The 10,806-nt window shown below is 27.8% G+C and overlaps 1 protein-coding gene across 1 annotated transcript; it reads left to right on the top strand.

The window, feature by feature from the left end:
- Window positions 1-1,387: 1,387 nt before the first annotated feature.
- LOC137001238 (uncharacterized) lies at window positions 1,388-9,833 on the top strand. The gene is made up of 8 exons (XM_067359742.1): window positions 1,388-3,542; window positions 6,133-6,331; window positions 6,420-6,656; window positions 6,754-6,801; window positions 7,224-7,262; window positions 7,360-7,595; window positions 7,691-7,850; window positions 8,300-9,833. Exons 2-8 carry the CDS (start codon window positions 6,133-6,135, stop codon window positions 8,509-8,511), a joined length of 1,131 nt encoding a protein of 376 aa, XP_067215843.1. The 5' UTR covers window positions 1,388-3,542; the 3' UTR covers window positions 8,512-9,833.
- Window positions 9,834-10,806: the final 973 nt, after the last annotated feature.

Raw genomic sequence — 10,806 nt, 5'->3', positions numbered from 1 at the left:
GGACAGACTGATCGCTCACCGAATTGCACAAAATCACGACACGCGCGCGGAACTGTCAAGCACTAGCGTGAAGCATCGTGCGCTCCCGCGATAGAAAATCGATATGAGCACTGCGAGGTATGACCTACCGCGCCTTACGTCAATACGGAGCAATCAATGTGCACTGGCCGGCGAGGTCTTTGGCGGATCTGACTCCATTTTTTTTGTGGAGTACTGTGAAACAGTGAACAGTGAATGCGTGAACAATCGCGAGAAACGCGCTTGATCGAAACAATCGTTGCGCGATGCACGGGGCTCCTTTGATGTGCGATGTCCCTGAGCGCGGGAAAATTCAGCGCATCGATTGGAGAACTTTTGCTCTTTATAACGCCGAAATTACGACACCCTCGACATTTTGCCAAAGGAACTTTCGTCTCAGAACAACGTCAGAAGTCTACCCTGAATCGGTTATTCGGTAAGTCTGGGACACCCTGTATATCTTTAAGACGTTTAAACTCACTCAATATAATCTTGTAATATATATAATTGATTATTTTATCGAAATTGTAATACTTATAATTTAAACTATTATATACGTACAATTGTGAAAACACATAATTTTCCTTTTCTGAATTTTTAACAACAACACCATCTTCTATTATTATAGGAATATTCATATAGTTTGAAATCGCTTTTATAATATTAAGATTTGTTTTTTTCTGTAATTTTAACTTCGATAATATCTCGTTTTCTGTAAGACTTTTATCATACAAGAACTGAAAATCTTTAAAAATATTATACCTTATACCGGCGTGAGAAATATTCTTTGAAAAAATTTCATATTTAGAATCATTAACATGGAAGAGAACTATTTTATCCAATCCTATGAGTTTTTCGAACTTATAAAAATAATTAATAATTCCTTCTACACTGCTGATTGAATATCCTGTAATAAACATGTTTCGTCATCTTTTATATACTTATAATAATCTAATCCATCTGACACTGTTATTTCTAGATATTTACATAAAACTGGAAGTATTTTGATTCCTAAACCATGAATACCTATAGTTTTTGAGTTTATTTTAAATTTAGTAGACGAAAAGGTTTTCTCTATAATATATTTTGGTCTACAACAATTTTCTATTATTTTCCCTTTACACTTTACATCTCCAAATACTTTTAATACAGAAAAATTTGCAACAGTTATTAAATCGTCACTTATATTTACATATATTTTTTTAGAATCTATATTTGATGATAATACGTGATCTAGTGAATTATCAACAATTTCAGAGTATATCTTTACTAACGCTCCGTTGAAATTAAAACTTTTAAAATTTTCTCCTTCAAAGTCGTAATATATTTCTGTTTTATTACTTATATCTCCTGCATACCATAGATATATTTCTCTCTATATGTTCTTTAGATGACAATACTTCAATAGATGCGTTCATGTTGATTTTTAATGTAATATTCGTATTTTTTCAATATATATTTTCTTATAATTTACTACTTTTCGTTGTTTTTTTCATATCTTTTGGAAGATCTGATAATTTAATAAATTTACTCTTACATTTTCCGCATTCTACGCACATTGCTTTAATTGAATACTTAGAAGCTCCTGTATCTGTAAAACTTTGATAATACTTGACAGGTTGTTTGTTCATTGTTTCTTTCTTACATGATAAACACATAATTTTTTCACTATAATTCTTTGAACCTATTTCCTTTGTTTTTGCCTTTGTAGTTTTCAATTTTTTACCTGCCTTCTCATTTTCTTTTGCCAATTGTTTATCAAATTCAACACAAAATTGTATCAAACTTTTCATACATTTACCTGGAGTCTCAATATAAATTTTCTTAGGATCTATTGATTGTATAGATTCCATTTATTATTGTATAAAATTCAATATAAACATTTTCATATTTTATTAATATACTATACTTCTAAATTTGATAAATTTTTTTCGTTTATCTTATCAGAATGATGATCATTATATATGTCTATATAAAATTTTCTTAAACTATTAGCTCCTGAAAATGATTTGAATCCAATATCATTTTTCTTTTTCGATAAGTTTTCCCTACATACTCTACAAGGAATATAGAAATGTTCCAAATAATACATTAACTGATCAAAATCTTTATAATAATGATAAATTGTCGTGAATATAATAGCCCAAGCTCCTCTTCCCCAATATACTGGTGATATATCCATTTATATTATTAAATTATTGATAAAAAATAATTTATTAAATAATGGATACAGATTTCTTTAGCTTATTTAACGTAGATAAAAATGAATATTCTATGTACAGAGAAATTATAGAAAACTTGAAATGTATACAATTTTTTTTATTTCCAAATTTAGAAACTATTCATCAAGTAGGTTATATTGATGAAGATTTTATATTTAGAAATAAAGAGTATTTCAAATTATGTATAGTACCTGTATATAAACATTTTTGGAAATATTCTTACTTAAAAAAAGTGATAGTGTCTCAAAGAAATTATATTTATCTAAATTATGAAATAACAGAAGGAACGTTCTTTAGTATTCCTCAGAATGATATCAATATAATATACCATAACATTGCAGATAATCAACTTTCGATTAGAATAGGAGATGATAGATATATATTTTCATACGAAGCATATTCCCAGTCAACACAGAACATCCTCTGAATATGCATAGGATATCCGTAAAATTAAAAGTACGTCTATTGAATCTCGTGTATATACATAGGATGTCCAGAAACATATATACGTGAATTAAATGTCCACAGTACATCTTATGTACAAACAAATATGGATATATATAACAGCTCCAAAAACTAACATACGTAGGATATACAAAGACGGATATACCCATATTGGACATCCATAGTACATCCGGTATACATACGCATTTCATATGTGCAGTACATCCAGAAACGTATATACATAGGACATATTAAATCGGATATACAAATAGTCAACATCCGTAATATGTTTCATGTATGTACGTACACATATGGATATACGTAAAAGATCCAAAAACGCATATACGTAGTACATACGCAATGGATATTCGTAGTAACTCAAAAAAATACAAAGATTATTGATATTTATTAATATAAGCAAAAAGATGTTTATTATTTTTTATTTTAAAGTGACAAAAATCTTGCGTTTATAAAATTTGATTTTAAGCCAAATGTGTGTATATATATATTGAAAATAAGCAAAATAAATGTCTATTAATTATGCACTTTTTATTAATAATAAAAAGTAAATGTAAAATGTAAAAGTAAATGTGATAATGCGGCAAGTTATGTGTTTTAACACTGGTACATAAATATAGTTTTTTTAATTTTGGCGCCATATAAATCGCCAATCAATTGTGCATAGTGTAATTCTCTACTAGGCGTGGCATGCTGTACGGCACACTTTGGATAACATATGAAAAACGGTTTGTGCAATATTTTATTGTGTCTTGTGTGCATTGTGCATTGTGTGAAAACTTTTCTTGGACGAAATAAACTCATAGAGTAGTAGCAGGCAATAACACACTTAAATTAAAGGTAAATCCTATTATATAATACATCCTATATTATTTCATTAACTTTTCATTGCGGTATAGGTTAAGAATCGTTACAACGTATTTTTTCTTCATGTTAATTAATTTCTTAATTTCAAAATATATATGAATTGTTTCACATTTTAGGTATTTTAGATAATAACTATTTCATTACAATCGGATCGATAAACTTTATGGCACTTTTTATCCATTCATTTTAAGTTTTGTGTCTTGTTGAATGAAAATCAAAATGCCTAACAAAAAAAGTCAAAGAGAAAAATTGTGTCGTAAAATTAACGAAAGACTCAATCTGTCATTAGCAATGATTAGTGAAACTAATCAATTAACAGATCATGAAACAATCTCAGATCAGAAATGTGAAAAAATACAGAAAAATAATAATAATGAAATTATGATTGAAAATAATGATAACAATGATTTTCAAAGTGACAACAATGATTTTCAAAATAACAATAACATTTTATTAAATAGTAAAGATAATAATTTGAAATTGAATGATTATTCTTCTCTTGCAATTAAAGATTTACAAGAACATAATAACACTAGTATTTCACTTCCATTATTTACAAAGCCTAAGGAATCTCTTACTACAAAATTAGGAAAATGGTCCATTGATAGAAATATTAGCCTAACTGCATTTAAAGAATTATTAAATATACTTCGTGAAGAATCATCTTTGACTAATATCTTACCAGCTGATCCACGTACAATTTTAAAAACACCTCGCAAATCTAATTTTTTGAACAATTCATTTCATTATTTTGGTATACGCAACTCATTAAATTCTTTAACTTTAAAACATAATATAATTGTTGATGAAAACACAGAATTTTGTCTCGCAATTAATATTGATGGATTGCCTTTAACAAAAAGCACATCAAGTTCTTTTTGGCCAATTTTGGGTACAGTAAAATCAATTAAAAATTTGAAAAATCAAGTATTTATAATAGCTTTACATTATGGAAGTGAAAAACCTAAAACTAGTGAATTTTTAAAAAATTTTGTAGAAGAATGTATAGAACTATCAAATGGAATAATGATACAATCTGTGTTATGTAAATTCAAAATTTCAATGTTAATTTGTGATACCCCAGCTAAGTCTCATATTTTATCTGTTAAGAGCCATTCAGGTTATTTTTCATGTACACAGTGTACTGAAGAAGGCGACATGGTTAACAATGTTTTATGCTTTGATAAAATTGAAAATTATGAAAAAAGAACAGATCATTCATTTAGAAATACTCTTCAAGTCGAACATCATACAGGAGAAACACTTTGGCTTCAAATTCCCAATTTTAATATGATTGACAATGTACCTTTAGACTATATGCATATTCTTCTATTAGGTGCAACAAAAAGGTTGTTATGCTGTAAGCGTTATGGATGGATATTTGGCAAGCCTCCTCATAAATTACGTGCTTCAAGTATTAATAAAATTAGCAACAATCTTCAGCTGTTAAAGAAATATATTCCTTGTGAATTTGCAAGAAAAACTCGGCCAATAAATGAATGTAAAAGATTTAAAGCAACCGAGTTTAGACTTTTTTTATTATACACAGGTCCAATAGTTTTGAAGAAAATAATACCATTGAAAGAGTATAATAATTTTCTTATGCTAAGTTTAGCAAGCTCGATATTGATAAGTAAACACTATGTAAAATTTGAGAATTATATTTCTTATGCCGAAGATCTAATGAAACATTTTATTAAGAATTCTATTACAATTTATGGACCTGATTTCATTTCACACAACATACATAGTTTATTGCATTTAAGTGATTGTGTGCGCCTGTTTGGTTCACTTGATGAATTTAGTGCCTTTCCATTCGAAAATTACATGCAGAAGATAAAAAAGAATATTCGTAGGCATTCGCAGCAGTTGCAACAAGTTGTGTGTAGAGTTAGCGAGGAAAATAATTTTTTGCAACCAATACAATCTACAAATGATAATTCCGTAACATTATTGCGGGAACATTTTAATGGTCCATTGATAAATAATTGCACTTCTCCGCAGTACAGGAAGCTTAAAACGATTAATTATTGCTTAAATGTTTTAAAAGTAGCTGATCGATTTGTTGAATTGGATGATACAACTATAGTTGAAATACAAAATTTTGCTTCATATCAAAATGAAATATTCTTAATAGGAATCAAATATATTGCACATAAAGATTTCTATTCAAAGCCATGTTTTTCTTCATTATTTGATATTAAAGTAATTATAAAATATAATACTGAATTGAAAATGTGGAGAATGGACAAGATCAGAAGAAAATTATTAGTTTTACCATATAATGATAAATATGTTGCATTTCCTCTACTTCATTTATAATTACCTTTAATAATTTCATAAAAATATTAAAACAAATAAAAATAAAAATAATGAAAAAATTTTGAAAATATATGGTTAGTTATGATATTTATTCTATTCTTTTATTGATCTTGATTTCTTTGCTAAATCATAGGTTTTCTCAATTGGCATATTTCTATTTGTATACAAGTGATTCGAGAAATTTAATAATAATTGCATTTATAAGTTTAAGGAATTGCTATTGATTAATATGTACATATAGATGACTTGGCTTGTCGTTCGATTCAAAGAGGAAGATACTGTTGAGGCAGTACCGAAAACATGGTTTCTGTCAAAAGAATCTGCATGCTATTGGCCATCAAAAAGTTACGATAATGCAGCTATTAAAGCATTAATAAAAAAGAAGCATAATCCTGGCTCGATATGGATAAAATATGAAGCAATTGTTTTAGGCACATATGGTAAATATTTATATTATGTTAAATTTTTATAAAATTGTATTATGTAAAATTTGTATTAAAAAAAATAATTAACTTTTAATTTGTTTAGATAATTTAAAAATTGCTAAAAAAAAGGCAATCAAAGCCCAAAGTACAGATGACCTTTCATCACATACGGAGATCTTAACAAAAAAAAAGAATAAAATGCATAAACGGAGACAAGACAGGAAGAAACACAATTCCTCAGATACTGATAAATCCAATGAGTCTAACCGTGATATGTCTGATGAAGATAGTAACACGTACCCATCATTTTCACATTTTGGCAACACACATGTTGAACGCGGTAAAATAATTAAATTTTTCTAGCGCGGTAAAATAATTAAATTTTTCAAAATTTGTTTAATTTTTAAAAAGTAATTTTTTTTATATTTAATATACAGACAGTAATCGCTCTCCAACGGAAAGTCAAGATAAAAATATCACTAATGGTAAGAGTTTTTGAAATTTCAATTTTTATATCAAAATGCACGTTTGCATTGTTAATTAGATCAATATGTTAAAGAAAATTAAGTCCAAAGCCGCGTATGGATATAAATTTGAATATAGATTTGAAAAATTAATTATCAGTTCAGATAACATTAATGTTTTATATTCTAAAAGTATATAAATTTATTCCACTGTAAGGCTGACAGCACATGAACGGATTCAACACGGAGCAGAAAAAATCATCATTACATTTATTCTTATGGTAGGTAGCCCGCAATCCCCCCTGGTGTGCTACCTTAAAAATACATATCTTAAAACTTTTTCGGCGTTGAATTCATTCATGTACTACTGACCTTAATGTATCAACCAATTATATTAAATAATCATTATTAATTAAATAGATTATATTTCTTGTTATTTTAAGATAACTTCAAAACTACAGACAACGCTGACATAAATGCTGGTAAATAATTATTTTTATTTATTATTATTGATTTTGTAATTTTTGAATATTCCTTTATGTATAATATTTTAATACGACTCAACTTTTAAATTTTCAGAATTCAAAAGACAATTTTTTAAAGAAATTCATCTTATTCATCTAAAATTAAATGACCTTATGAGGAGCATTGATATGCTTATAAAAAAAACCCGATGTATTGATGAACCAGAACTAAATGATGACACTAATATGGCTGTTAAGACTCTAATACAATCGTTTCCAGTCATTACAGAGCAGCAACTAATGTCAATGGAAGAATGGCTATCAAATGCAACTGATAACATACATGCATTGGTGTGTATTGAATTATCCTATATATTTTTGAAAATTTTATATTACATGATGAAAACTATTTTCTAATAAATTACTTTTCGAATTTTATATTTTAGAGTAATCAACTGCGTTTAATTGGAGGCACGGATCTTTCCCATCTAATCAAGGGCGTTATGTCGAGAGTAATTTCGAACGAAGTTGGGATGCTATATTCTTGGGAGGGAGCTCGGCAAAAAAAACCTTTTAAATCGTTAAAGTTTGTCCAAGTTATCATTGGTAAAATATATTATTTTATATACTCTACATCGAAACAATTTTAATCACATATACATTCTTCAGCAAAGCCTAATGTAACTGTGTTGCGTAACTAAATGATGCTCAATGCAATAACTAAATAAAAATTTTAATTTAAACTTTGTAATATAACTTTGTCGCTTTCACTTGATCTACTATTTCTGATTTAATACGTTTCCTATTTATGGATCAGTCTGACATATTTTTAATATTGCGTTACTGTATTAATGCGTAATATCATTTAACGTGCGACGAAGAAATCATAACAACCAGTCGCTTCGAAGTCTCAAGTTGTAATCCTGTTATACATGTATTATATGATGTTTCGCATTAAAGTTCGTAGGTCTGTCCATACCGGTTACGTTCCACAGTTACGTGATAAAGCTGAACTCAAGTACGCACATAACTTTATATTTACTATATGATTTTAGGTGTTGTTCGACTGAACTCCAAGACAAAATCTGCAACAGAATCGGACATTATAGAAGTGATAAGAAATTGGTTAGTTAGAAGTAAAGAACGCAGCAACAAATTTCAGTCAAAACAAAAATTGAAAGAAAACACTGTGCGTAAAACAGGTTCGGTTTGTGAAACAGATTCTACTTCTGAAACAGTCATGTCTGAAAAAGGGCCAGAATCTTAACGATTAAGATATAATTTTATGTCATTATTATTATTTGTTTTACATTTATTAAAATTAAAAGTACAGTTAGGTTTAAGATTTCAAATGAAAATAATTTAATTGTTTTGGTACTGCATTAATATTTTTTAAATTTGATTTGCACTTTTTTGACTGCACCTTTGTCAGTATTCTTTTTTTTTTATTTAAGTATAGTAATTTTTATTTTAAAGCTTTAAAATTTATTGTTTAATACTATTTTGCTACAATGTTAATTTTATTTTCGTTTTTATATGATTTCTTTAGTTTATTTTCATTACATAGTCTTACAATACACGTACAGAAAATTTATGCATTAAAAATGTAATGTTATGTATAACAACACACATAATATATATAATATATATAAATATATATACTTATTAAAATAAAAAATATATATTTAAAATTACAAAGTTTAAAAATACGCATTGTATTTTTTCAAACCTTTTATTCCCAGCATTCAACACAAAAAAATCCCCTGAATGTACACAAGATATACGGAAACGAATTAGTATATTTAAATATACGTAGATATACACTGACTATATAGCACATGCATGTGATGTACAATATATATTTTTCTATATACGAAAATGTATGTCCACGGTGGATGCGCAATGAATGTACCTAGTACATATATATAACGTACAATATATGTTCTTTAAATGTACATAGGATGTGCTAAAAGTGCGATAATATGGATATACGAAATTGTATGTTTCGTGTATGTACATTGGATATACAAATGGATATATAATGGATCCACCTGAGATGTACGGCGCATTGCTTTTGAACATCTATACGATCTGCAATGGATATCTTTCAGAAGTATTATGATGTACACAGGATATCCAGAATCCGTTTCCGTATATCCTGTGTACATTCAGGGGATCTTTTTGTGCTGACTGGGTTCTTACTTATCAATAAAAAGAAAAGTAGTATTCGATGATCTTACTTTTTATCAAGTTTTTGGAACAGTTAAAGCTGCAATAAGATTTGGTTTTCTATCAACTGGAATAGAGAAAAAAGGTGATATAACATTTAGACAAAAGTTAGTAAATCCTCTTGATTCCAATATTAAGTATTTCCAAAAAATAAGTTTTAAATCTTTGGAACCTATAAACCAGATTAGATTTTTTGATATATGGGTTAATAGAAAAGATTGTGTAATTACCGGAAGTACAGGAGTTGGAAAAACGTCTCAAGTTCCAAAAGTATTTTTTTGGTACAATTTTTTATTCGGAGGTTACGATTTTAATCTATCAAGTGTCGATCTTGATAATTTTAACAAAAAAAACAAAACTATGATAATATTTCCCAGAAAGGCTTTAATTGTGTCAAATGGAGAAAATTTCTTAAGAAATTTAGGTTATAGAACCGAGAGTAACATAATAATAGAAAATAGTCCTGTCACTATGAACTTTAAGAATGTTTCAAACACTATATATTATAATAAAAACCCTCAAAGCGTCGAATTAAATTTCTGTATCAATAGAATAGCTGCGTCAATTAAATTGAATGACGATAGATTGGCATCAGTGTTCGTTGACGAGATACACGAACACGAAACTTTTTCTGATATATGTATAACAATCCTCAGGAATCAAAGAAAAAGATATAATAATATAATACTTATGAGTGCTACTATAGACGAAGATAAAGACAGAATATATAAATATTTTAATAAAAATATTGAATTTATTCATATAGAGGGAGATAAATTACATCCTGTAAAAGAGATAATAATAGGAGATAGATATGTGATCGAGGATGTAATAACTAAACATAGACCCGATAAAGGAAAAGCTGGAATATTTTTCTTTTCTAGGATATCTGATATTTCAAGTGCGTTTAAACATTTATCATCTGTATTTGAAAATGATAAAAATTTGGTATTTATACCTATTCATAGTAAAGTGTACCCATCTGCATCTGATATAATTAAGAAAATAGAATCAAGTCATAATAAAAGCGTTATAGCATTATCAACTAATATATTGGAATCGTCGCTTACTTTGTGCAATGCTCAATATGTTTACGATACAGGAACATTTTTTTCTAAAAGATTTTTTGGAGGAAAAGTTGATAATATCACTTATGGAATGGCTGAACAGAGAAAAGGTAGAGTTGGTAGAAAACTTCCGGGTAATTACATAGTATTATATGATAAAAATAAATTAAAAAAAGATTTTAAGAAAATTAACTATGAATTTTTATATCCGTATGTAATATTTCTTAAAATGTATAAAATAAAATTTGATGATATATTTATAATTC

This window comes from Linepithema humile, chromosome 7 (genome assembly GCF_040581485.1).
Source record: "Linepithema humile isolate Giens D197 chromosome 7, Lhum_UNIL_v1.0, whole genome shotgun sequence".
NCBI classification, from domain to species: Eukaryota; Metazoa; Arthropoda; class Insecta; order Hymenoptera; family Formicidae; genus Linepithema; species Linepithema humile.
The sequence above is the reverse complement of the archived record's forward strand: the minus strand, read 5'-3'. Positions and strand labels throughout refer to the sequence as shown.

What these genes read in the sequence shown, in the direction of transcription:
- LOC137001238 (XM_067359742.1), top strand. Translation starts at nt 6,133, where the DNA reads ATGACTTGGCTTGTCGTTCGATTCAAAGAGGAAGATACTGTTGAGGCA. An exon ending in AATTGTTTTAGGCACATATG is followed by an intron (nt 6,332 to 6,419) that starts GTAAATATTTAT and finishes TAATTTGTTTAG; the next exon opens with ATAATTTAAAAATTGCTAAA. An exon ending in AGATAAAAATATCACTAATG is followed by an intron (nt 6,802 to 7,223) that starts GTAAGAGTTTTT and finishes TGTTATTTTAAG; the next exon opens with ATAACTTCAAAACTACAGAC.